General features: G+C 54.4%; 1 protein-coding gene and 1 long non-coding RNA gene across 2 annotated transcripts; one reads left to right on the forward strand and one right to left on the reverse strand.

The window, feature by feature from the left end:
- Positions 1 to 300: 300 nt before the first annotated feature.
- LOC136024267 (acrosin-like) lies at positions 301 to 25280 on the forward strand. The gene is made up of 6 exons (XM_065699481.1): positions 301 to 385; positions 22775 to 22975; positions 23127 to 23151; positions 23380 to 23791; positions 24179 to 24327; positions 24871 to 25280. Exons 2-6 carry the CDS (start codon positions 22797 to 22799, stop codon positions 25228 to 25230), a joined length of 1125 nt encoding a protein of 374 aa, XP_065555553.1. The 5' UTR covers positions 301 to 385; positions 22775 to 22796; the 3' UTR covers positions 25231 to 25280.
- LOC136024050 (uncharacterized) lies at positions 6707 to 8238 on the reverse strand. The gene is made up of 3 exons (XR_010616736.1): positions 8023 to 8238; positions 7423 to 7567; positions 6707 to 6826 (listed from the first exon to the last, which is right to left on the reverse strand). It is a non-coding gene; the product is annotated as an uncharacterized LOC136024050 (long non-coding RNA).
- Positions 25281 to 27868: the final 2588 nt, after the last annotated feature.

Here is a 27868-nt window from a genome sequence, read left to right on the forward strand (position 1 = left end):
TTAAAACAGTCCAGCAATGTTTGGAAATCAGCTAGCACGAGAACTAGAATCACAGAAGCCACCTACTCAGACGGGACTCTGTTACAATATGTGGATGACCTGTTAATTGCTACAGAAACAAAGGCAGAATGTATCCAGTGGACAGTGGAATTATTCAATTTTCTGGGACTGAATGGTTATTGGGTATCCAAATGAAAGGCCCAACTAATCCAAACCTGAGTTTCCTACCTAGGATATGAAATAGCAGGAGGACAGACAGAACTTGGAGCTGCTAGAAAAGAAGCCCTTTGTCAGACTCCATGACCGTCAACCACCAAGGAGCTCCAGGCATTCCTGGGAATGACCGGATGGGTGCAGACTTTGGATCCATGATTATGGTGTTCTGGTAAGACCACTGTATGAACTGTTGAAAGGAAACCCTCCCTCTTTAAAACGGACTGATACAGCAGAGGGGCTTTTAAAAATTTAAAAACAGAGCCAGTGAGAGCTGCAACTCTGTGACTTCCGGATGTGACTAAATCCTTTAGGCTATATTCCTATAAAAAACAAGGAATAGCCTTGGGGGTCCTTGCTCAGAAACTAGGACCATACAGAAGGGCAGTGGCATATTTTTCAAAACAACTGGATGAAGCGAGCAAAGGATGGCCCGGATGCCTGAGGGCTGTGGCCGCAGTCATCATAAATATTGAAGAGGCTCGCAAATTCACCTTGGGACAGAAGATTACTGTGCTAGTGTCCCATGCAGTATCAGCAGTCCTGGAGCAGAAAGGAGCCCACTGGTTATCTCCTTCACGGTTTTTAAAATACCAGGCCACCCTTGTGGAACAGGATGATACAGAAATTGTGGTCACCGATGTGGTGAATCCAGCATCCTTTTTGCAGGAACAACTGACAGAACTACTAACACACAATTGCTTGGCCACCATAGAGACTGTGTATTTGAGCCGACCAGACTTGAAAGAAAAACCTCTGGAAGGCGCTGATTCTCGGTTTACTGAGGTAGTAGCTTCATGAACGAAAGCAGGTGAACGAAAGGCAGGATATGCCGTTACCACCACTTCACAGGTAATAGAAGCTAAACCTTTACCAGCAAACACCTCTGCCCAGAAGGCAGAAATAATAACATTAACGAGAGCCCTGGAACTGCCTGAAGATAAAAGGATAAATATTTGGACTGATTCTAAATACGCATTTGGTGTGGTCCATGCACGAGGTGCTATCTGGAAAGAGCAAGGACTTTTGAATACACAAGGGAAACAGACTAAACATGCTACAGAAATTCTACAATTACTAGAAGCTGTTCAGCTACCTGAACAAGTAGCTATTATGTACTGTAAAGGACATCAAGGTGACTCTGATCAGGAAATTGGAAATAATTTGGCCGATTTTGAAGCCAAACGAGCAGCTGAACAATCTAAAATCATGTCCTTAATCCCTGATGGCAAACTAACAATTGAGAAATCTAAACCTAGGTATTCAAAAGAGGATAGAAAATTGATTCAAGATCTAAAAGGACAGGAAAATAAAGAGGGTGGGGTTCAGATACCTGATGGGAGAATTGTAACCCCCTATAACCAACTCTGGAAGTTAGTTCAGGAAGAACATAATAAAACTCATTGTGATAGTAACTCTTTGTATAAACACTTAAACAAACAAATTGTAGGAAGAAATCTATATACTGTAGTTCAGTAAGTGACAAAACAATGTCAGCTATGTCTTAAGAATAATCCTAAAAGTGAAAATAGAAATCAAATTAGGACAATTGTGAGAGGAAGTTACCTGGGACAGCAGTGGCAAACAGATTTTTCTGAATTATCAAGAAAAGGAGGTTATCAATATTTGTTGGTGTTAAAGGATACTTTTTCAGGCTGGCCAGAAGCATTCCCTTGTAGGATAAATAATGCAAGACAAGCGATTAAAATATTATTTAACGAGATCATACCTCGTTTTGGAGTACCAGAGGCAATTTCTTCAGACTGAGGTTAACACTTTAGTGCAAAATTGTCACAAGAAATTAGCAAAAAAATTTGAAATTGATTGGCAACTACGTGTTCCATACAGGCCTCAGGCCAGTGGGTAAGTAGAAAAGATGAACCATCTGATTAAACAGATTAGTAAAATATGTCCGGAAACAAATTTATATTGGTACCAGGCGTTACCACTGGCTCTATTAAGAATTCAAACTAAACCTCGGTCAAAAGAAGAGGTTAGCCCATTTGAGATTTTGTATGGAAGACCATATCAGTCCCAGTTTACAGGGGAAAGTCTTCAGGAAGTGAGAGAAGGCTATCTACGACAGTTTTTGATTAATTTAGGAAAACAATTGGAAGAGATAAATAAGAGAATAGTAGGGACAAGAGCAAGAGGTTTGGATTATCCGATCCACCCTTTCAGATCTGGAGACTGGGTTTATGTTAAGAATTTTTCTGGAGATCCTCTACAGGAGAAGTGGAGCGGACCGTACCAGAGATTACTGACCACCTTTACAGCAGTGAAGATAAAGGAACAACCTGCTTGAATACATTACTCAAGAATAAAGAAAGAACCAGAGCCAGAGAAGACATGGCAGGTCAAACCTTCAGGACCCTTGCGTATGAAATTGCGTCGGGTGGTGTTCTGATGGGCTTGGGGTGATTTGAATCCCTATGGGATGCTCTGGAGCCCTGTGGGATGCTCTGCTTGTGGGATGCACTGAATCCCTTTGGGATGCTCCGGAGCTCTGTGGGATGCTCTGGAGCCCTGTGGGATGCTCTGAATCCCTATGGGATTGATTCTCTGCTTGTGGGATGCTGTGAATCCGAATGGGATGCTCTGCTTGTGGGATGCTCTGAATCTGTATGGGCTGCTCTGCTTGTGGAATGCTCTGAGTCTCTATGGGATGCTCTGGAGCCCTATGGGATGCTCTGAATCCCTGTGGGATGCTCTGGAGCTCTGTGGGATGCTCTGGAGACCTACTGGATGCTATGAATCCCCATGGGATTGATTCTCTGCTTGTGGGATGCTGTGAATCTGTATGGGCTGCTCTGCTTGTGGAATGCTCTGAGTCCCTATAGGATGCTCTGCCTGTGGGATGCTCTGAATACCTATGGGAAGCTCTGCCTGTGGGATGACCTGAATCCCTGTAGGATGTTCTGCTTGTGAGATGCTCTGAAACCCTATGGGATGCTCTTCTTGTGGGATGATCTGAATCCCTATGGGTTGCTCAGCTTGTTGGATGTTCTCAATCCCTATGGGATGCTCTGCTTGTGGGATGCTCTGAATCCCTGTGGGATGTTCTGGAGCCCTATGGGATGCTCTGAATACCTCTGGGATGCTCTGGAGCCCTATGAGATGCTCTGAATACCTCTGGGATGCTCTGCTTGTGGGATGCTGTGGAGCTCCCTTCTGCCACCAGCTGCTTCCCAAGATCCATGCACCAGAGAACATCCACACTGCAGCACAGAGGTGTGGGATCATGGAGTCATGGAATCCTGGAGTCATGCAACGGGTTGGGTTGAAGGCACCTTAAAGCTCTTCCAGCTCCAACCCCTTCCATGGGCAGGAACACCTTCCATAGAGCAGGATGCTCCAAGCCCAATCCAACCATGCCCGCTCCCAAGAACACCCCACAAACCCAATTAACTTGGACGGTTTTACCTCAAGGGTTTCAAACCAGTCCAGCCATGTTTGGAAATCAGTGCACACACAGCCAGAATCATGGAAGCCACCCACTCAGACGGGGACTCTGGTACAATACGGGGACGCCCTAGGAACTGCCCCAGGAACAGAGGAAGAACGTGTCCAGGGGATGGTGGGATTCTTGAAGCTCCTGGGACTGAACGGTTATCGGGGATCCAGATTAAAGGCCCAACTAATTCAAACCCGAGTTTCCTCCTTAGGATATGAAGTAACAGGAGGACAGAGAGAACTTGGAATCGCTGGAAAAGAAGCCCTTTGTCAAACTCCACGACCGTTGACCGTCAAGGAGCTCCGGATGTTCCCGGGAATGACGGTATGGGGCAGACTTGAGATCCACGATTACGGTGTTCTGGTAGGACCACGCTAGGAACTGTTAAAAGGAAACCCTCCCTCTTTGGAACGGACTGATGCAGCAGAGGGGGCTTTTGGAAATTCAGGAAGAGAGCAAATGAGAGCTGCAGCTCTGGGACTTCCGGATGCAAACCAACCCTGTTGGCTGTATTCTGATGGAAAACAAGGAACAGCCTCGGGGGTCCTGGCTCAGGGACCCTAGAAAAGGGCAGTGGCATCGTTTGCGAAAGAGCTGAATGAAGCGAGCAGCGCACGGCCCGGATGCCTGAGGGCTGTGGCGGCGGTTCTCATGAATACGGAAGAGGCCGCAAACTCTCCTTGGGACAGAAGATGACTGTACTGGTGTCCATGTTGTATCGGCAGCCCTGGAACAGAAAGGAGCCCACTGGTTATCTCCTTCACGGTTTTCAAAGTACCAGGCCACCCCTGTGGAACAGGATGATATAGAAATTGTGGTCACCGATGCGGTGAACCCAGCATCCTTTCTGCAGGAACCACTAACACACGAGTGCTTGGCCACTGGAGAGACTGCGCATTGGAGCCCACCAGATTTGGTTCTTGGTTTACTGATGGGAACCGCTCCATGAAAAAGGGTGATCGAAAGGCAGGATATGCCCTTACCACCACTTGACAGGTAACAGACGCTAAACCTTTACCAGCAAACCCCTCTGCCCGGAAGGCAGAAATAACAGCATTATCGAGAGCCTGGAACTGGCTAAAGACAAAAGGATCAATATTTGGGCTGATTCTAAATACGCCTTTGGTGTGGCCCATGCACACGGAGCCATCTGGAAAGAACGAGGGCTTTTGAACAGCCAAGGGAAACAGATTAAACGTGCTGCAGAAACTGCTGTTCGGCTGCCTGAGGAAGGAGCTGTTATGTATTGTAGAGGGCATCAACACGGTGACCCTGATCAGGAAATCAGAACTAATTTGGCCAATTTGGAAGCCAAACGAGCATCTGAACAAGGTAAAATCATGTCCTTAATCCCTGACGGCAAACTGACAACTGGGAAATCTGAACCCAGATATTCAAAAGGGGATGAAAAGCTGACTGAAGATCTGAAAAGACAGGAAAACAAAGAGGGCTGGGTTCAGATAGCTGATGGGCCCACTGTAATTGCCTATAATCCACTCTGGAAGCTGGTTCAGGAGGAACATAATGAAACTCATTGGCTGAAAACAGAAATCAAACTGGGACAATCGGGTGAGGAAGTTCTCTTGGACAGCAGTGGCAAATAGATTTTTCTGAATGACTGAGCAAAGGAGGTTATTGCTATTTGTTGGTGTTCAAAAGAATATTGGGGACAAGAACTACAGGTTTGGATTTTCCATTTCACCCTTGCAGACCTGGAGACCGGGGTTAAGAAGATTATACCTGTGTACAAAGCAGTGCCACAGGTGTAAGTCACTGTTCAAACTGCAATCACTCTATGAATATCAGATGGTTTCGCAGTTCAGTGGTGGCCCGTTCCTGAAGGGAAACGATGGGATGGGTTATGCGGAGAAAATGCTCATAATACTCCACCCCGACTGGAAGGGGGCATGCACCTTAGGTGCTGTGGTACCCATTCTTGCTAGTATTGGGTTCACAAGGGGGGGGTTGTTCCATAATCAATGGTTCCTACATAGATCAAAGTGGCAGAATTGAAACAGACCTGGAGGAAATTTGGAACCAAACGGAAATATTTCATGCAATGACCAACGATGATACCTCCTGGGGTTTTGAAGAAATCTGGTGTCGTGGTTTAAACCCTACCACAAAAGCTCGTTCACTCACTCCCCCCCACCCTTTTCTCTTTCTCCCTCTTTCTTTCCTTCCCCCCACCCCAACCCTCCCCGCTCCTGGAGGGATGGGGAGGAGAATCGAGAGAATGTAACTCCCACGGGTTGAGGTAAGAACAGCCCAGTAACTAAGGTATAACACAGATCACTGCTGCTACCGCCAACTGATAAGAGAAAATAGCAAGAGAACACGATACCACCGCCGAGCGAGTTCGAGCCCCCCGAAGTGAGACCGTGCCCTTCTGGGTAACTCCCAGTTACATCCTGGGCATGCCGTGCTGTGGTATGGAATACCTCTTTGGCTAGCTTGGGTCAGGTGTCCTGCCTCTGCTTCCTCCCAGCCTCCCCTCGTCCCCGGCAGAGCATGAGGCTCACAAAGTCCTTGGCCAGAATAAACATTATTTGACAACAACTAAAACCAATCGGTGTTATCAGCTCTGTTCCCAGGCTGGAAGTCAAAACACAGAGCTTGCGCCAGTTACTAAGAAGGAGCAAAACGGCTCCTGGTAAACCCAGGACAGGTGTCGTGTGTGTTCCATCAGAAGTGTGCTCCGCACCTCTTGGCTGTAAGCGGTGCAGGATGGCACCACGTTGTAAGCTCAAGCTCTAATCAGCAGAAACATCGGAAGCAAGGAATGTCCCTGTTGTCTGTGCCCCCAGACACACAGGAAAGGAACCACAGGCATCTCCGTAGCTTGTGATTTGAAAGGTTAAAGGGGGGCACTTAAAAACCCAACTGGTTCCAATTAGGGGAGGCCGTTCCAGGACATGGAATGGAAATGCCACGTGGACTTCACTTACCTTGACCCATGGTCTCCTATAGGAATTAGCAGTCAGTGTTTGGACTTGTAAAGACATCAACAGGAGTACAAAAAGGACTGTGTGACCTGAGCACACTTGTTTTGGCTTTAATGAAAGGAAGGGTATAAAAAACACAAGGGTACTCGATATAAAGGCTTCTTGGTGGAATTTGGGTGTTGGGAGAGTCGTGTCTGGCTTTCCCGGTCGGGATCTGTAAATGAAGGAAGAAGGGTGCTTGAAAACACCTTCACCGACAAGAAAAGCACTCCCTGAACAATACGAAATGCCGTGGCTTTCTCTGAAGCTTGCAAGTAGAGAAAAATCACTGAGTAATTATTTTGATTGCCAATTATCTCCACTATTATCCTGCTGTTCTGTTCTCAGTCCCTTCTGAACTCACTTTTGCTGCCCTTTGGAGGATACAACAGCTTCCCCAGCATCCAAAAGAGGGTTATTCATTGATATAGCCTTCAGATTGATGCAGTTTGAATTACAGTATGTTAAGGTGGAAAGTCTGGTCTCCTCGTTGCACCTAAACAGTGTGGAAATCGCTGAAGTGCCCATCTTTGTCCCTAAAATGGGAAGTTTGTAATTGTTACTGTACTGTTGTTAAGATTTAACAGGTGCAAAACCTTTGCAAGTCACTGGTTGTGAATCGTGTGAAACTGCCACGTCCTGCTAAAAAATACTGATTTATTATGCTATTTATTTGATGGGCTTGTCAGATCTATAGCATTTGAATTGTTTTTAACCCTTACATATTACCTAAGGAGTAAATTTAGTCTGTTCACGAAGATGAGACCTCACCTGGATCATTGTGTGCAGTTCTGGTGTCCTCAACATAAAAAGGACATGGAGCTGTTAGAACAAGCCCAGAGGAGGCCACGAGGATGATCAGGGGCTGGAGCACCTCCCGTATGAAGACAGGCTGAGGAAGTTGGGGCTGTTCAGCCTGGAGAAGAGAAGCTGTGTGGAGACCTCAGAACAGCCTTCCAGTACCTGAAGGGGGGCTATAGGGATGCTGGGGAGGGACTCTTCGTCAGGGGCTGTAGTGACAGGACAAGGGGTAACGGGTTAAAACTTAAACAGGGGAAGTTTAGATTGGATATAAGGAGGAAATCCTTTCCTGTTAGGGTGGTGAGACACTGGAATATAACCCCCATTTTCAAGAAGGGCAAAATGGAAGACCCGGGGAATTACAGAGCAGTCAGTCTCACCTCCATGCCTGGTTAAATCTTGGAGCACATTCTCCTGGATGGCATGCTAAGGCACATGAAAAACAACAAGGTGCTTGGTGGCAGCCAGCATGGCTTCACTAAGAGGAAATCCTGCCTGAGCAATTTGGTGGCCTTCTATGATGGGGCTACAGAGTTGATGGATAAGGGTAAAGCAGTTGATGTCATCTACCTGGACTTGTGCAAAGCGTTTGACACTGTCCCACACGACATCCTTCTCTCTAAATTGGAGAGATATCAATTTGATGGATGGACCACTCGGTGGATAAAGAACTGGCTGGACGGCCACACACAAAGAGTTGTGGTCAGTGGCGCGATGTCCGGCTGGAGACCGGTAACGAGTGGTGTCCCTCAGGGATCGGTGTTGGGACCGGTCTTGTTTAACATCTTCATCGCTGACGTGGACAGTGGGATTGAGTGTGCCCTCAGCACGTTTGCCGATGACACCAAGCTGTGTGGTCCGGTTGATACGCTGGAGGGAAGGGATGCCATCCAGAGGGACCTTGACACGCTTGTGAGGTGGGCTGATGCCAGCCTTATGAAGTTCAACCACGACAAGTGCAGGGTCCTACACCTGGGTCGGAGCAATCCCAGGCACAGCTACAGACTGGGCAAAGAAGAGATTCAGAGCAGCCCAAGGAGAAGGACTTGGGGGTGCTGGTCAATGAGAAAATGAACATGAGCTGGGTGCAGTGTGCGCTCGCAGCCCAGAAACCAACCGGATCCTGGGCTGCATCCAACCAGCAGGTGGAAGGAGGTGATCCTGCCCCTCTACTCTGCTCTTGTGAGACCTCACCTGGAGCATTGTGTGCAGTTCTGGTGTCCACAACATAAAAAGGACATGGAACTGCTGGAACAAGTCCAGAGGAGGCCACGAGGATGATCAGGGGCAGGAGCACCTCCCGTATGAAGACAGGCAGAGGAAGTTGGGACTGTTCAGCCTGGAGAAGAGAAGGCTGCGTGGGGACCTAATAGCAGCTTTCCAGTACCTGATGGGGGCCTATATGGATGCTGGGGAGGGACTCTTCATCAGGGACTGTAGTGACAGGACAAGGGGTAACGGGTTCAAACTGAAACAGGGGAAGTTTAAATTGGATGTAAGGAGGAAATTCTTTCCTGTTAGGGTGGTGAGGCACTGGAATGGGTTGCCCAGGGTGGTTGTGAGTGCTCCATGCCTGGTGGTGTTCAAGGCCAGGTTGGATGAAGCCTTGTGTGGGATGGTTTAGTGTGAGGTGTCCCTGTCCATGGCAGGGGGGTTGGAACTGGATGATCTTGAGGTCCTTTCCAACCCTAACTATTCTAGGATTCTATGATTCTATGTGTGTGCACATCTCACACACACACGTGCACATCCATGCGTGTGCACATCTCACACACACATGTGCACATCCATGTGTACCCATGCGCCCAGGGAAGCTCACACGTGCGCTTCCATCCCTCCACAGCCATGTGCAGCACACATGTGCCTGCCCTCGCACGTGTGTGCCCTGGGCAGATGCACACCCACGCTGCGGTCCCTGCCCATGGCCGCAGCCCTAGAGCTGCACACGCTCATCCACCCTTCCATGAGTGCACCAGGCACAGGCACAGCCACCCTGCTCTGCACACGCGGGCACCCATGGCCAGGGCACCCATGGCCACAGCCCCCGGACAGCCCCAGCATGAGCATGGACAAAGTGGGGTCTGGAGGCACAGGGCTGTAAGGGACATGGGGGTCCACACGGATGCCACCACAAGAGGCAGCCAGGATGAAGCTGGGGGCAGGGGGTCACTGTAGGGATGCTGAGGACAGGGATGGGGACAGCTCGCACAGGCTGGCAGCGAGGTGGCATCTGATGGCTGGGAAAGGCTCCCTGAGTGCTGCAGCACAGGGACAGCAGCCAGGCCCTGCTGGACCACAGCCACCAGCACCGGGACACCGACAGCATCCGGACAGGGACGGTTGTGGCAACAGTCATGGGTGCGACCTGTGGGCACCCAGAGGCATTGGTTGCAGTGGGGCACAGTGGTGGCACTGGGGCAGCGCTGAGTTTACACCCATTGCCCCTTGTCCTAGCACTGGATATCACTGAGAAAAGCCTAGCTCCATCACCCTGACACCCACCCTTTACATATTTGTAAACTCTGATGAGGTCACCCCTCAGTCTCCTCTGCTCCAAGCTAAAGAGACCCAGCTCCCTCAGCCTCTCCTCATAAGGGAGGTGTTCCACCCCCTTCATCATCTCTGTGGCTCTGCGCTGGGCTCTTTCAAGCAATTCCCTGTCCTTCTTGAACAGAGGGGCCCAGAACTGGACGCAATATTCCAGATGCGGCCTCACCAAGGCTGAGTGGAGGGGGAGGAGAACCTGTCTTGACCTACTATCCACACCCTTTCTAATGCCCCCTAAGATGCCATTTGCCTTCTTGGCCACAAGAGCACATTGCTGGCTCATGGTCATCCTCCTGTCCACCAGGACCCCCAGTGTGGGAATCGCCGGGAGACGAGCTCATCAGATGATGACCGACAACTCTCGTTTATTGCTAAGCAGATGGATACTTATATACCTTGCTTGCACGTTTATAGTTTGGTTACAGAGAGATCATTGGCTCATAGCTTTTACATGTTACAAGATCATTGGTTTGTAGCTTCTACATTTTTGCAGCTACACCGTGCACCCCCCCACCAGCCTCCTTCTCATGCACTTATCACTTAGTGGCCTTGGCTGTGATTGGTCATAGTATGTTGCTGTTTGCCGGTGTCCTTCAGTTCCTCATTATCTGGCGTGAGAGGTTTGCACCATGTTCTACACAGATGTCTTGTTTCAGCTCGTTGATGGGAGCGTGACCTTTTGACCTTTTTCGACAAGCCAATCCTCCACACCCATTCAGCACCATTACCCATTCAGCACCGTTACCCATTCAGCACCGTTACCCATTCAGCACCGTTACCCGTTCAGCACCATTACCCATTATCCATTCAGCACCGTTACCCGTTCAGCACCAATGCCCATTCAACACCATTACCCGTTCATCACCGTTGCCCGTTCAGCACCGTTACCCATTCAGCACCATTACCCATTCAGCACCAATACCCATTCAACACCGTAACCCATTCAGCACCGTTACCCATTCAGCACCGTTACCCGTTCAGCACCATTACCCGTTCAGCACCGTTACCCGTTCAGCACTGTTACCCATTCAGCACCGTTACCCATTCAGCACCATTACCCGTTCCGCACCATTACCCGTTCAGCACCGTTACCCATTCAGCACCCTTACGCTCAGCCCCTTGGACAGACCTCCCGTGGGTCAACACAGCCCCACAACACCAGCCCTTACACCCTGGGTTAGGTGCACGTGCCCATCCCACACCCTCCGCCACTGTCCCCAGGGGCCACCCATGTCCCCATCACCACCCTGGTACCCAGCAGTACCTGGTCCCCAGGGCTACCCTGGTCCTGGTGACCACCCTGGTCCCTGGGGACACCCCAATTCCCACATTAGTCCTAGGTGGCACCCTGGTCCTTGTTCCTACCATGGTCCCCATCACCACACTGGTCCCCAGAACAAGCCTGATCACCATCCCCGCATCCACCCTGGTCCTGGCGATGCTCCTCACACCCATCCCCAGTGGCCACTCTCAATCCTGTCCCAGCGGCCACCTTGGTCCCTGGGGGCATCCTGGTGGTCCCCCTGCTCCCCATCACCACTCTGCTCCTGATCATCCTCCTGGTCACAGCAGCCACCTTGAGCCCACGCCTGCCCCAAGCCAGGCAGCTCCTTACTTGTGCTGGAGGCTGCCGAGGTCCTGGCTGAGGTTGTCCCTCTGCGTCTCCAGATGGGCCTTGGCAGTGGCCAAGTGCTCCACGCGGCCCCGCAGCTCACGCAGCTCCTCCCGGTAGACGTCGGCCACACGCGAGGGCTCCTGGTCCCGCGCCTGGTTCAGCTCCAGCGCCAGCCCCCGGTTCTGCTGCTCCGGCAGCCGGACCTTCTCGACGGAGCTGGCGAAGCGGTCGTTGAGCTCCATCAGCTCCACCTTCTCCTTGCTGCGCGTCTCCCTGAACTCCGAGTTGAGCGCAGTGGCCAGTGAGAAATCCATCCTGCCCGTGCCCATGCGGGGACCCAGCCGGGAGCTGCGGGGCGCCCGGAGCCGCGCCGGGGAGCTGGCGGGGAGCACCCGGTGCAGCGGGGCGGCGGTGCCGGAGCGGCGGCTGTAGGAGGACAGGCGCTGGCTCTCCATGCCGATGGGATGGGCGCGATGCGCCGGGATGAGGGGTTTTATGGAGCCCCGGAGCCCCCGTCCCGCCGGCACTGGCCACTGGCCACAGAGCTGGAGGGATGGCACAAAACCCAGCCTCTGCGGCGCCTGCAGGGGTGAATGTGCCCTGGCACCCGGCCTGGGCACCGGGAACCGCCTGCCCCATCCACAGGCTCTGCTGGGATCCGGGGAGGGCCCGCGACAGCCGGCATGGGGAGCACAGAGCACGGCCATCCCTACCAACCCTTCTCCATCCCCATCGCAGCTCCATCCCTACCCACGGGGCAGCCGGTGGGGTTCGCTGGGTGCAGTGCCCTGGGGATACGGGGTGCTGGGTCCGAGGTGTCACAGGGTGCCCGCTGCAGTGCCAGGGCTGTGCCTGCACCCTGGGGATCCATCCAGCAGCGTCTTGAGGTGCTCAGGGTAGGGAGAGCCCCTGGGCAGGCTCAGGGGTGGGTGTGCACCCCCCCGCCATGCACACACACGAGGCTCTCCTGTGGTTCTGCCGCCTGATGATGCTGATGCTGACCTGGATGCTCCTTTGGAGCCGGGGCCTCTGGATCCGGGCAAGGAGCCTGGTTCACATCCCACACATCCTTATGACAAACGGGCAGCTGTAAAGGGAGAAGGGAGAGGGGCAGGGATGCGGATGGACTGAGAGCTTTCCCGGTGGCGTGTGTGCCGGAGCAGGACCCGCCGTGGGAAGGTCTCTGCTATGCTCTTATGAAAGATACCAGGCGAATGGTGACGGACCATGGACCCGGGGCCCCATAGAGAGCTCATTTGACAGGGTCTCTCTGGGATACTCACGTACCAGGGGCTGGCACATACAAATAGATCCATGTTGCCATCGACACTGGAGACTTTTCCAGCCTGATTGTCCATCCTCTCGGGGTCCTGGCGCCACGTTCTGTGCAGGGGGCTGTGGAGTGGCGTAATGATGGTCCGGGTTTTGTGTTTCAAACACTGTCATTGTGGGGAGTGTGCTTGTGCGATCCCATGCGTGTGTCTGTGTCCGTGTGCGTGTGTGTTGGTGGCAGGCAGTGTTCTGTGTGCTTTCTGTTGTCGGGTTCCCGTATTAGTTTTTAAGGGGTTGGAAGCAGCAGTGCGGCCCCCTCAGCTGTTGCATCACCGTGTGCAAAAGAAGCTGCCCCCCGATCCGCTTCCCAGTGCTCCACCGGTGGCACGGCCGGGATGGACACCGGAGCCGTGCAGTGAAGGAAAACAAACCCAAACCCTTTCCATCTATGGGAGCACTGGGGCAGTTTGTTGAGACCCCACAGACAAGGCCTAAAGAGCGCCTGCAACACGCGGGGCACACGGGAGGAGCCCTGCTCAGTGTGTTTAAAGTGACCTGGGGGTGAATCCAGGGCTGGGAGGAACGGATGGATCGGGTGACACCAGAGCTGCTGGCTGGAACAGCGAGAGGGGCAGCGCAGCCCCAGCTCCATCAGCCCCGGCACCTCCATCGGCTCCATCAGCTCCATCAGCTCCATCAGCCCCATCACCTCCATCAGCCCCATCACCTCCATCAGTTCCATCAGCCCCATCACCTCCATCAGCTCCATCAGCTCCATCAACTCCATCAGCCCCATCACGTCCATCAGCCCCATCAGCTACATCAGCTCCATCAGCTCCATCACCTCCATCAGCTCCATCAGCTCCATCAACTCCATCAGCCCCATCAGCTCCATCACCTCTATCAGCTCCATCAGCTCCATCAGCCCCATCACCTCCATCAGCCCCATCAGCTCCATCAGCTCCATCAGCCCCATCAGCTACATCAGCTCCATCACCTCCATCACCTCCATCAGCCCCATCAGCTCCATCAGCTCCATCAGCTCCATCACCTCCATCAGTTTCATCAGCCCCATCAGCTCCATCAGCCCCATCAGCTCCATCAGCTCCATCAGCCCCATTAGCTCCATCAGCTCCATCACCTCCATCAGTTTCATCAGCCCCATCAGCTCCATCACCTCCATCAGTTTCATCAGCCCCATCAGCTCCATCACCTCCATCAGCTCCATCACCTCCATCAGCTCCATCAACTCCATCAGCTCCATCAACTCCATCAGCCACATCACCTCCATCAGCCCCATCAGCTCCATCAGCTCCATCACCTCCATCAGCTCCATCAGCTCCATCAACTCCATCAGCCCCATCAGCTCCATCACCTCTATCAGCTCCATCAGCTCCATCAGCCCCATCAGCTCCATCAGCCCCATCAGCTCCATCAGCTCCATCAGCCCCATCAGCTACATCAGCTCCATCACCTCCATCACCTCCATCAGCTCCATCAGCTCCATCAGCTCCATCACCTCCATCAGTTTCATCAGCCCCATCAGCTCCATCAGCCCCATCAGCTCCATCAGCTCCATCAGCCCCATTAGCTCCATCAGCTCCATCACCTCCATCAGTTTCATCAGCCCCATCAGCTCCATCACCTCCATCAGCTCCATCACCTCCATCAGCTCCATCAACTCCATCAGCTCCATCAACTCCATCAGCCACATCACCTCCATCAGCCCCATCAGCTCCATCAGCTCCATCACCTCCATCAGCTCCATCAGCTCCATCAACTCCATCAGCCCCATCAGCTCCATCACCTCTATCAGCTCCATCAGCTCCATCAGCCCCATCAGCTCCATCAGCCCCATCAGCTCCATCAGCTCCATCAGCCCCATCAGCTACATCAGCTCCATCACCTCCATCACCTCCATCAGCCCCATCAGCTCCATCAGCTCCATCACCTCCATTAGTTTCATCAGCCCCATCAGCTCCATCAGCCCCATCAGCTCCATCAGCTCAATCAGCCCCATTAGCTCCATCAGCTCCATCACCTCCATCAGTTTCATCAGCCCCATCAGCTCCATCACCTCCATCAGCTCCATCACCTCTATCAGCTCCATCCCCTCCATCAGCTCCATCAGCCCCAACAGCCCCATCAGCCCCATCAGCTCCAACGCCTCCATCAGCTCCAACGCCTCCATCAGCTCCATCCCCTCCATCAGCTCCATCCTTTCCATCTGCCCCATCAGCTCCATCAGCCCCATCAGCTACATCAGCTCCATCACCTCCATCACCTCCATCAGCCCCATCAGCTCCATCAGCTCCATCAGCTCCATCAGCTCCATCAGCTCCATCACCTCCATCAGTTTCATCAGCCCCATCAGCTCCATCAGCCCCATCAGCTCCATCAGCTCCATCAGCCCCATTAGCTCCATCAGCTCCATCACCTCCATCAGTTTCATCAGCCCCATCAGCTCCATCACCTCCATCAGCTCCATCACCTCTATCAGCTCCATCACCTCTATCAGCTCCATCAGTTCCATTAGCCCCATCAGCTCCATCAGCTCCATCACCTTCATCAGCTCCAACGCCTCCATCAGCTCCATCCCCTCCATCAGCTCCATCAGCCCCAACAGCCCCATCAGCCCCATCAGCTCCAACGCCTCCATCAGCTCCAACGCCTCCATCAGCTCCATCCCCTAAATCAGCTCCATCCCCTCCATCTGCCCCATCAGCTCCATCAGCCCCATCAGCTCCATCAGTTCCATTAGCCCCATCAGCTCCATCAGCTCCATCACCTTCATCAGCTTTATCACTTCCATCAGCTCCATCACCTCCATCAGTTCCATCAGCCCCATCACCCCCATTAGCCCCATCAGCTCCATCACCTCCATCAGCTCCATCAGTTCCATTAGCCCCATCAGCTCCATCAGCTCCATCACCTTCATCAGCTTTATCACCTCCATCAGCTCCATCCCCTCCATCAGCTCCATCCCTTCCATCAGCCGCCAGCCAAGCAGCATCGGGGGGCAGGAGAAGAAGAAAACAAACCGAGACGACGCAGCCCTGGAACAGGAAGGAGCCAGTGCAGCTCCTGTGCTTCCAACCTGCCGGGCCCTTTAACCGCGGGGAATGGCCCAGCCGACTCCTGCAGTGTTAACACTGGGCCGCTTGCTCCTGCGGCTGCTGAACGCTCCTTGTGCATCAGGACGCCTCTGCCCTAAGGAAACCCTTCAACCTGCTGATAACCTGAGGGGTATTTGTGTCCTCCTGCCTACAGGTCCATGGCGGCTGCCTGCAGCGCTTGTCAAGCCTTGCCATGGGCTGGGCAGGGGAGTGGAGGAACCGGATGCCTCGGCTGCAGGAGCTGCCCGTGAATACCCCGAGCAGAAGGAGGCAGGAAGAGAGAAACGAATGATTGCAAAGCATCACTTGGGGGCAGCTGAAAGGTCACAGCTTCAATGTGTGTGCTTGTGAGATTCCAACAGGATGGCAGTGTTCTAAAGCAGGCATCGAGAGCAGATCCATGGAACAAAACAGGGGCAGCTCAGGGTTAACCCCCAAGAACGCACAGTGAAAGTGTGGGATGTTTGGGATGTTTGGGATGCTGGATGGAGGACGGAGCTCCTGTACTGCGCCAGGGCAGCACCCACATGTGCCTTGGCAAGGCAGCAAAGGGGGTCAGGGGGTGCAAGGGACAAGTGCGGTCCCAGGGTAGGGATGCTCAGAGCTCTCTGCCCCAGGCCTGGGGCTTTGCAAGCAGCCGGAGCAAGGGGGACACAGAGAGCAGGGCGGCAGCAGCAGGGTTTTAGCAAGGGGGGAACAGCACCGAAGCACCCAAAGCAGCAGGGGCTGGGCCTGCACTCCAGGACACGGCCCAGGCTGGACGCCCCCAGCACAGCAAAGGGGCAGAAGGCACCCGCAGGAACCCCTGCATGAGCGGGGAAGCCACGATGGAGCTCAGCCCCAGGAGCAAGGGCCTTTGCCAGGCCCAAACCCAGCTCCCCCCAGGGGGGGGGCAAGAAGAAGCAGCCGATGTCTCTGCTCAGCCCTCTGCTTTGAACCAAACTATTTATGAACGACAATAAATCATCTGCTGCAAAACACATCCAGGGCTGGGCTGGGAATGGGGGACAGGGAAAGGGGGACAGGGAATGGGGACAGGGAATGGGGGACAGGGAATGGGGGACAGGGAATGGGGACAGGGCAGGGACTTGGGGGTGACTGTGAGGAGAAGAAACACTTAAGGGGAGCGCTGTGGGGCTGCAAGGAGGACGCAGAGGAAGGAAGAAATCTGGTAACTGGGTTAGGGACACGGGGAGGGATCCGGAAGCCGTCAGCGCAAGAGCTTCATTGGCTGGGGGCGGGCGCAAGGGGTTGGGGACAGTTCCTTGGGTCTCCTCCTGCTGCCTTTCCGGGTGCTGTTCCCCCAGCGAGGCTCTGAGGAAGACAAGAGCAGAGAAACAGATGAGGCAGCTCCTGGGCAACAGCAGCAAACCCAGAGCCCCTCCTGAGGAGGATCCAAGCCTCCTCCTTCCCACCCCTCTCCAAGGACCCTTCCCAAGGCTGTGGCTGCAGCCAGGAACAGCAAACCCCAAACGGCCTCTTCCAGCAGCACCAAACATCCCATTCCCAGGTGTTTGCCCCCCCCAGACTAGAACGGGGCTGGCACAGCAGCAGCTCGCCGAGGCAGGGAGCTCCCATCGGGGCTCCCTTCTCCTCTCCCATCCGCAGGGCCTTGCTCTGCATCCCCCCTTATCCCAGCTGCGGAAGCGCATCCGCCTCCTGGGCCGTCATCCCTGCGCACAGACCATAGAGGCTGGAGCTTTAAGAGCATCAAGGTTCCACCACTAAACCGTGTCATGAGCACGGGTTCATGGAATGGGTTAGGTTGGGAAGGAGCTTAAAGCATCCAGGTGGAAGCAAGGGGCAGGGACGCCTTCCATTAGACCAGGTTGCTCCAAGCCCCATCCATCCTTCTCCATCCAACCCATGCCAGTGTCCCACCACCCTCATATGGAACAACTTCTCCTTATCTCAAGCCACACTCCCCTGTTCCAGTTGGAACCCATCACTCCTCATCCTACGGCTCCAATCCATGTGGAAGGTCCCCCTTCACGCCCAAATGATGAAGGAGAACCCTTCCATCCCCACAGGGGAGAGTGGCGGTCCCCTCCGGCGTTGCCATGGCCACCCATCCCCATCCTCATCCTCTCTCCTTCTCCTCCATAGGGTGACAGCGGCGGTCCCCTCATGTGCCGGGACAAGCGCGCCAACTTCTTCTGGGTTGTGGGGCTGACGAGCTGGGGCCGCGGCTGCGCCAGGGCCAACCATTCGGGGGTCTACACCTCAACGCAGCACTTCCATGAGTGGATCCTCTACCAGCTGGGGATGTTCCGCTCCGCGGGAGCCTCCGCCACGCCCCCGACATGGAGCCACCAGCACGTCTCCCACACTCCCACCCAGGAGACGATGCCGGCGCCCACGGCCTCCAGCATCAGTGGCTTCTGCTCGTTCCCGGTTCGGGTGCTGGTGGAATTCGCCACTCGGGTGCGGGAGTTGCTGCAGGGTCTAGGGGGGAAGAAGACTTGAGGAGCAGCATCGCCTGCAGTTGGCTTGAAGTGAAGTAAAGTTGCCTCGTTTTCCCGTAGAGGGGACGCTTTGCACGCCCACCTCTTCTTCTGGTGCATGGGGAGGGATGGGGATGAGGGATGGAGGGCACAGTGGGAAGCGGGAGCTGGGCATCAGGGAATCAGCCAGGTTGGGAAAGACCTTCAGGAGCATCAAGTCCAATCATTGCCCTACCATCAAGCCGTGGCATGAAGAAGGAGGGAGGACAGCTTCCATTAGACCAATTTGCTCCATGCCCCATCCCTCCTTCTCCATTCAACCCATCCCAGTGTCCCAACACCCTCACTTCCTTATCTCCAACCTGAACTTCCCTGTTCCAGTTGGAACCCATCACCCTCCTCCCCACACCCAAATGATGAAGGAGAACCCAGCCTTCCATGGTTCTGTTTCATCCCTGCATCCAGCTGGAGCATCCCACTTCATCCCTGCATCCAGCTGGAGCATCCTGCTTCCAGGCTTGGGATCTTCCCTTGGGACCTCACAAGTGTCGTGCTTTAAACCCAACTACAAACCTCGTTTGCTCACTTCTCCCCCCTTCTTGCCCTCCCCCTGCTCCTGGAGGGACGGAGAGGAGAATCAGAAAGAATGCAACTCCCACGGGTTGAGATAAGAACAGCCCAGTAACTAAGGTATAACAGAAATCACTGCTGCTACCGCCAATAATAATAATGATAAAGGAAATAACAAGGGGGAAAATGCAACACCTCAACGCCAGCCGACCAATAACTCGCCCCTGTCCCCCCAGCAGAGCACCGACCGATGCCTCCTCGAACCCTGCAGTCCCAGCCCTTCCGGGTAACTCCCAGTTACATCCTGGCCATGCCGTGCTGTGGTATGGAATACCTCTTGGGCTAGTTTGGGTCAGGTGTCCTGTCTCTGCTTCCTCCCGGCCTCCCCTCCTCCTTGGCAGAGCAGGAGGCTCACAAAGTCCTTGGCCAGACCAAACATTCGAGCAGCAACTGAAAACATCGGCGTTATCAGCGCTGTTCCCAGGCCAAAAAACGAAACCACAGCGCTGCACCAGCTACTAAGAAGGAGAAAAATGACTGCTGCTGCTGAACCCAGGACATTCAGAAAAATCTATTTGCCACTGCTGTCCCAGAGAACTTCCTCACCCGATTGTCCCAGTTTGATTTCTGTTTTCAGCCAATGAGTTTCATTATGTTCCTCCTGAACCAGCTTCCAGAGTGGATTATAGGCAATTACAGTGGGCCCATCAGCTATCTGAACCCAGCCCTCTTTGTTTTCCTGTCTTTTCAGATCTTCAGTCAGCTTTTCATCCCCTTTTGAATATCTGGGTTCAGATTTCCCAGTTGTCAGTTTGCCGTCAGGGATTAAGGACATGATTTTACATTGTTCAGATGCTCGTTTGGCTTCCAAATCGGCCAAATTAGTTCCGATTTCCTGATCAGGGTCACCGTGTTGATGCCCTCTACAATACATAACAGCTCCTTCCTCAGGCAGCCGAACAGCAGTTTCTGCAGCACGTTTAATCTGTTTCCCTTGGCTGTTCAAAAGCCCTCGTTCTTTCCAGATGGCTCCGTGTGCATGGGCCACACCAAAGGCGTATTTAGAATCAGCCCAAATATTGATCCTTTTGTCTTTAGCCAGTTCCAGGCTCTCGATAATGCTGTTATTTCTGCCTTCCGGGCAGAGGGGTTTGCTGGTAAAGGTTTAGCGTCTGTTACCTGTCAAGTGGTGGTAAGGGCATATCCTGCCTTTCGATCACCCTTTTTCATGGAGCGGTTCCCATCAGTAAACCAAGAACCAAATCTGGTGGGCTCCAATGCGCAGTCTCTCCAGTGGCCAAGCACTCGTGTGTTAGTGGTTCCTGCAGAAAGGATGCTGGGTTCACCGCATCGGTGACCACAATTTCTATATCATCCTGTTCCACAGGGGTGGCCTGGTACTTTGAAAACCGTGAAGGAGATAACCAGTGGGCTCCTTTCTGTTCCAGGGCTGCCGATACAACATGGACACCAGTACAGTCATCTTCTGTCCCAAGGAGAGTTTGCGGCCTCTTCCGTATTCATGAGAACCGCCGCCACAGCCCTCAGGCATCCGGGCCGTGCGCTGCTCGCTTCATTCAGCTCTTTCGCAAACGATGCCACTGCCCTTTTCTAGGGTCCCTGAGCCAGGACCCCTGAGGCTGTTCCTTGTTTTCCATCAGAATACAGCCAACAGGGTTGGTTTGCATCCGGAAGTCCCAGAGCTGCAGCTCTCATTTGCTCTCTTCCTGAATTTCTAAAAGCCCCCTCTGCTGCATCAGTCCGTTCCAAAGAGGGAGGGTTTCCTTTTAACAGTTCCTAGCGTGGTCTTACCAGAACACCGTAATCGTGGATCTCAAGTCTGCCCCATACCGTCATTCCCGGGAACATCCGGAGCTCCTTGACGGTCAACGGTCGTGGAGTTTGACAAAGGGCTTCTTTTCCGGCGATTCCAAGTTCTCTCTGTCCTCCTGTTACTTCATATCCTAAGGAGGAAACTCGGGTTTGAATTAGTTGGGCCTTTAATCTGGATCCCCGATAACCGTTCAGTCCCAGGAGCTTCAAGAATCCCACCATCCCCTGGACACGTTCTTCCTCTGTTCCTGGGGCAGTTCTTAGGGCGTCCCCGTATTGTACCAGAGTCCCCGTCTGAGTGGGTGGCTTCCATGATTCTGGCTGTGTGTGCACTGATTTCCAAACATGGCTGGACTGGTTTGAAACCCTTGAGGTAAAACCGTCCAAGTTAATTGGGTTTGTGGGGTGTTCTTGGGAGCGGGCATGGTTGGATTGGGCTTGGAGCATCCTGCTCTATGGAAGGTGTTCCTGCCCATGGAAGGGGTTGGACCTGGAAGAGCTTTAAGGTGCCTTCAACCCAACCCGTTGCATGACTCCAGGATTCCATGACTCCATGATCCCACACCTCTGTGCTGCAGTGTGGATGTTCTCTGGTGTATGGATCTTGGGAAGGAGCTGGTGGCACAAGGGAGCTCCACAGCATGCCACAAGCAGAGCATCCCAGAGGGATTCAGAGCATCTCATAGGGCTCCAGAGCATCCCAGAGATATTCAGAGCATCCCATAGGGCTCCAGAGCATCCCAGAGGGATTCAGAGCATCCCACAAGCAGAGCATCCCAGAGGTATTCAGAGCATCTCATAGGGCTCCAGAGCATCCCAGAGGTATTCAGAGCATCCCACAAGCAGAGCATCCCATAGGGATTGAGAACATCCAACAAGCTGAGCAACCCATAGGGATTCAGATCATCCCACAAAAAGAGCATCCCATAGGGTTTCAGAGCATCTCACAAGCAGAACATCCTACAGGCATTCAGGTCATCCCACAGGCAGAGCTTCCCATAGGTATTCAGAGCATTCCACAGGCAGAGCATCCTATAGGGACTCAGAGCATTCCACAAGCAGAGCAGCCCATACAGATTCACAGCATCCCACAAGCAGAGAATCAATCCCATGGGGATTCATAGCATCCAGTAGGTCTCCAGAGCATCCCACAGAGCTCCAGAGCATCCCACAGGGATTCAGAGCATCCCATAGGGCTCCAGAGCATCCCATAGAGACTCAGAGCATTCCACAAGCAGAGCAGCCCATACAGATTCAGAGCATCCCACAAGCAGAGCATCCCATTCGGATTCACAGCATCCCACAAGCAGAGAATCAATCCCATAGGGATTCAGAGCATCCCACAGGGCTCCAGAGCATCCCATAGGGATTCAAATCACCCCAAGCCCATCAGAACACCCCCGTCTCAGCATGCCCCCACACACCATGGAACCCCTCATGGTCACGCCCCACTCCCCCCCACTGAACCGCCCCCCATGGAACCTGCCTCTCTATGACATCAGCACCAGCTCCAAGGGACCTGCACCCAGCACCCGTGTCCCTGGGGCAGTTGTGCTTTGGGTGCAGTGGTGCTTGCAGCTCCTTGTTGTCACCCTTAGCGGTGCTGGCAGCGATGGCTTTGCCCCGTGCCGTCATCCTGCTGGCCTCAGCCTGGCTGGTGCGAGGCTCCTGGGACAGCTGTGGGTGAGTGGCACCAGGCCCCGGGGCTCCTGCTATTCCATAGGGAGATGCTGCTGCTCCCAGCCAGGGGCACACCAGTGGGATGGTGGGATTGGGGGAGCCCCACTTCCTTGCCATCACCCCATGTGGTAGCACAGCGCAGCTATGGGGCACCCCACAGGGTCCCTTGTACCTGCGGCACCAGTGGGGTGGGACCATGCTCGCCCTTCATCGCTAACCATCAAGTGTTGGGCTTCTGCTTCCAGAGGCACTTGCGGTACCCGTCCCATGGCTGATTACTATGGGACGTCACGCATCGTCGGAGGCGTGGATGCGCAGCAGGGCGCCTGGCCATGGATCGTCAGCATCCAGTTCCCCAGGGGCACCGGCTCCTCGCACATCTGCGGGGGGTCCCTCATCACCCCCCAGTGGGTCCTCACGGCTGCTCACTGCTTCGTCGGGCAAAAGTAAGGCAGAGGAGGGATTCCAGCCATAGGGAATAGCCCAGGAGCAGCTCCCATCCTGTCCAATTCCCCATCCTGGATGCACTGGGAAGAGCGCACAAGAGAAGGCTGCTTCCAGCTTGACAGCCCTTGAGCCTAAGCCACCCTGGGGCAGTGCTTTCCTTTGGGAAGCACCAGGAGTGTGGCTCCTTCCTACCCCTCTTCTCCATAGAATGGATTAGAATGGCACAGAATGGAATGGAATGAGATGGAATGGAATGGCACGGGATCGAATGGATCATGAAATCGGCTGGGTTGGGTTGGAAAGGAGCTTGGGATCACCCACTTCCAACCCCTTGCCATGGGCAGGGATGCCTTTCGTAAAGCAGCTTGCTCCAAGCCGGCCTTGAGCACTGCCAGGCATGGAGCATCCAAACCTTCTCCGTCCATGCCATCCCAGTGCCCCAGCACCCTCCCAGGGAATCCCTTCCTTACCTCCAACCTGCAAGTCCCTGTCGGAACCCATCAGCCCTTGTCCTACGGCTCCAACCCCTGCTCTTCCACTCCCTCCCAGCTTCACCACGGATTGGTTCGTGATGGTCGGAATCACGGACCTGGCTTGGGCCAATGCCGAGACCCAGAAGCGGCGGATACGGCAGGTTGTGGTCCATGAATATTACACCGGCATCTCCGGCGGCTTCGACATCGCCTTGGTGGAGCTGGACCAGCCGGTGCAGTGCGGGTACCACGTGCAGCTGGCCTGCGTGCCCGATGCGACGCTCAGGCTATCCCAGCTCTCCGAGTGCTTCATCAGCGGATGGGGCGCGAGGGAGGCCAGAAGTGAGTGCCCGACGGCCCCGTTGGCCTTGGAATGCTGGGTCATGAGTTCATGGAATGGGATGGAAGGGAGGGTAAAGCTCATCCAGGCCTATTGGAGGTTGCTCCAACTGGGGAAGGAGCAAACCAGCCTTCTCCATCCAACCCATCCCAGTGTCCCACCACTTCATTATGTTCAACCTGAGCATTTCTGGTTGAGCTGGAAACCATCAGGCCTTGTCCCATCGCTGAAGGTCCCTTCATGTCCTCCTTATGTTGAGGATACTGAGCAGAGAGGATGCAGCCCAGGCCGTGGGGGGGTGTTGATGGATCCCATTGAGCTTCTCAGCCCCCAATACCCCAAAGCCATCCCTTGTACCCCCAGCCCTGACCCCCTTTGTGTCCCCACAGCGGGGGCATCGTCCCCATCAGCCCTGCAGGAGGCCAAGGTCCGCCTCATCGATGTCAAGCTCTGCAACAGCACCAATTGGTACCGAGGGGCCATCAAGAGACACAACCTCTGTGCTGGGTACCCGCAGGGAGGCATCGACACCTGCCAGGTAGGGATGTGCCATCGGGGCTCCCTTCTCCTCTCCCATCCGCAGGGCCTTGCTCTGCATCCCCCCTTATCCCAGCTGCGGAAGTGCATCCGCCTCCTGGGCCGTCATCCCTGCGCACAGACCATAGAGGCTGGAGCTTTAAGAGCATCGAGATTCCACCACTAAACCGTGTCATGAGCACGGGTTCATGGAATGTGTTAGGTTGGGAAGGAGCTTAAAGCATCCAGGTGGAAGCAAGGGCCAGGGACGCTTTCCATTAGACCAGGTTGCGCCAAGCCCCATCCATCCTTCTCCATCCAACCCATGCCAGTGTCCCACCACCCTCATATGGAACAACTTCTCCTTATCTCAAGCCACACTCCCCTGTTCCAGTTGGAACCCATCACTCCTCATCCTACGGCTCCAATCCATGTGGAAGGTCCCTCTTCACGCCCAAATGATGAAGGAGAACCCTTCCATCCCCACAGGGGAGAGTGGCGGTCCCCTCCGGCGTTGCCATGGCCACCCATCCCCATCCTCATCCTCTCTCCTTCTCCTCCATAGGGTGACAGCGGCGGTCCCCTCATGTGCCAGGACAAGCGCGCCAACTTCTTCTGGGTTGTGGGGCTGACGAGCTGGGGCCGCGGCTGCGCCAGGGCCAACCATCCGGGGGTCTACACCTCAACGCAGCACTTCCATGAGTGGATCCTCTACCAGCTGGGGATGTTCCGCTCCGCGGGAGCCTCCGCCACGCCCCCGACATGGAGCCACCAGCACGTCTCCCACACTCCCACCCAGGAGACGATGCCGGCGCCCACGGCCTCCAGCATCAGTGGCTTCTGCTCGTTCCCGGTTCGGGTGCTGGTGGAATTCGCCACTCGGGTGCGGGAGTTGCTGCAGGGTCTAGGGGGGAAGAAGACTTGAGGAGCGGCATCGCCTGCAGTTGGCTTGAACTGCAGTAAAGTTGCCTCGTTTTCCCGTAGAGGGGACGCTTTGCACGCCCACCTCTTCTTCTGGTGCATGGGGAGGGATGGGGATGAGGGATGGAGGGCACAGTGGGAAGCGGGAGCTGGGCATCAGGGAATCAGCCAGGTTGGGAAAGACCTTCAGGAGCATCAAGTCCAATCATTGCCCTACCATCAAGCCGTGGCATGAATAAGGAGAGGGGACAGCTTCCATTAGACCAGGTTGCTCCATGCCCCATCCCTCCTTCTCCATTCAACCCATCCCAGTGTCCCAGCACCCTCACTTCCTTATCTCCAACCTGAACTTCCCTGTTCCAGTTGGAACACACCCAAATGATGAAGGAGAACCCAGCCTTCCATGGTTCTGTTTCATCCCTGCATCCAGCTGGAGCATCCCGCTTCCAGACTTGGGATCTTCCCTTGGGACCTCACACACTTCAATGCTGTATCCATCCCACCACAAGCACCCATCCCAGCTTGCAACACCCATCCCAGCACACTTTGGACCTCTCCCAGATCCCAGCACTGGTGTCCCCAGTGCCAGGAAAAGGGACTGGGGTCAGCGCTCACCCTTGTCCATGTTCCTGGGTCCCCATTCACCCCTCATCCCACTAAGATCCCAGGAAGATCCTATTAAGATCCCATTAAGACCCCAATAGGATCCCTTTAGGACCCCATTAACATCCCAATAAGACCCCGTCAGGATCCCATTAGGACCCCACTAGGATAGGTTCAGAATCCATGAAGATCCTTTAAGATCTAAGGAGGATCCCTTTAGGACTCCATTAATACCCCATTAATATCCCTTTAGGATCCAATTAATATCCCATTAATATGCCTTTAGTATCCCATTAATATCCTATTAGGATGATATTAGGACCCCTTTAGGACCCCATTAAGATCCATTTAGACCCCATTAAGATCCCATCAGGATGCCATTATGACTCCGTTAATATCCCATTAGGATCCCTCTAGGGCCCCATTAAGATCCCATTGGGACCCCATTAATATCTCACAAGACCACCCCACCCCCCCCCATAGCGGCCCCCCCGAATAGGGACACAGTGACCGGGGGGGGGGGGGTGGGGGGGCACAGCCCCTGAGGTAGTCAGTGCGATGGAGGGGGGGTCAGTGGCAGGCTCAGTTTGGCACCTGGGGGGAGGGGATGGGGGGGTCCTGTCTCAGTGGGGCGCCACAGAGCGGCTCCTGTCCCCCCCCCACCATAGCAATGCTCAGTGGGGGGGACGGCCCTCATCCATCACCCTGGTGGGGGGGGGCATTAATGTCATGGGGGGGTCAATAAGGGTTGGGGTTTAAGCTTCAAGCCGCAGGGTGATTTGTGGGGTGGCACCCTTAGGCCCATAGAGACCCCCCCCACAATGGGGTGGGTGGTCCTGGATGGGGGAGGGGGTGGTCCCAGTCTGGGGGGAGGCCATGGTTGGAAGCATCCATTGGGAAGGTGCTAAAGTGGGGGGGGTGGGGACGGTCATGGGGGGGCACCCATCTCCAGCAGTTTTGGGGGGGGGATGTCCACCTTTTGCGGGGGGGCCCAATTACGGGGCGGACGGGGGTTTTGTAGTGGTCTTGATGGGTGTCCCTCCACTGGGACCAGTGGCTTTTTACAGCCACAAGAGGTTGAGTTGTTACCCCTGTCAAAGTGCATCTGGATCTGCAGTCTCATTCTAGAGCTCAAACCCAGCTGTCAGGGCAGAAAGCGAACTGTTCTTTACCTGTTTATCTGCTAGGGTAGGAGCACGAGGGAAGAACTTGCATTAAGAGTGTTTGTTTTGTTCGGTTCCAGTGGCTCAGACAGTTTCTTATTGATGGAGCCCTTAAGCAGGGGCTGAGCGTGGAGATCCAGAAGAAAGAAGGGGGAGATGTGGGCAGTGGCGGCCATGAGACTGGCGTGAAAAAGAGCTCAGGAATGAGCCCTGAGGCCTTGGTGCTGTGACCAGCCCTGGCCCGAGGAGCTGGGGCCTTGGAGGGCAGAGGATGTGGGGGCTGTGCGAGGTCTGCAGCATGGAGATTGGACTGTTGACCTGGAGAGTTTCACAGGGGCCAGTGAGACGGAGCGTTGTATGGATGTGCAGGTTGGGAAAGCACCGGACAAGGGGATAGAGAAGGCTGGGTTGTGACAAAGGTGGATTTGAGTCTCCTCATCAGCTCGAGTCCGTGCCGTGCTGCGCCCCAGTGCGTGCTGCTGGGATGGATCCCTGCTCACACGGCTCCCACGCACGTATCCGCAGGCAGGCGTGCACATCCATGCGTGTGCACATCTCACACACACACGTGCACATCCATGCGTGTGCACATCTCACACACACACGTGCACATCCATGCGTGTGCACATCTCACACACACACGTGCACATCCATGTGTACCCATGCGCCCAGGGAAGCTCACACGTGCGCTTCCATCCCTCCACAGACATGTGCAGCACACATGTGCCTGCCCTCGCACGTGTGTGCCCTGGGCAGATGCACACCCACGCTGCGGTCCCTGCCCATGGCCGCAGCCCTAGAGCTGCACACGCTCATCCACCCTTCCATGAGTGCACCAGCCACAGGCACAGCCACCCTGCTCTGCACACGCGGGCA

This window comes from Lathamus discolor, chromosome 20, assembly GCF_037157495.1.
Source record: "Lathamus discolor isolate bLatDis1 chromosome 20, bLatDis1.hap1, whole genome shotgun sequence".
Classification (NCBI taxonomy): domain Eukaryota; kingdom Metazoa; phylum Chordata; class Aves; order Psittaciformes; family Psittacidae; genus Lathamus; species Lathamus discolor.

Excerpts from the sequence above, each read along its gene's own strand:
- LOC136024267 (XM_065699481.1), top strand. The coding sequence starts at position 22,797 with ATGGCTGATTACTATGGGACGTCACGCATCGTCGGAGGCGTGGATGCG. Across the intron at positions 23,152-23,379 it reads TCCTTTGGGAAGCACCAGGA|CATCCAAACCTTCTCCGTCC; the intron begins GTGTGGCTCCTT and ends CCAGGCATGGAG. Across the intron at positions 23,792-24,178 it reads GGGCGCGAGGGAGGCCAGAA|CGGGGGCATCGTCCCCATCA; the intron begins GTGAGTGCCCGA and ends GTGTCCCCACAG.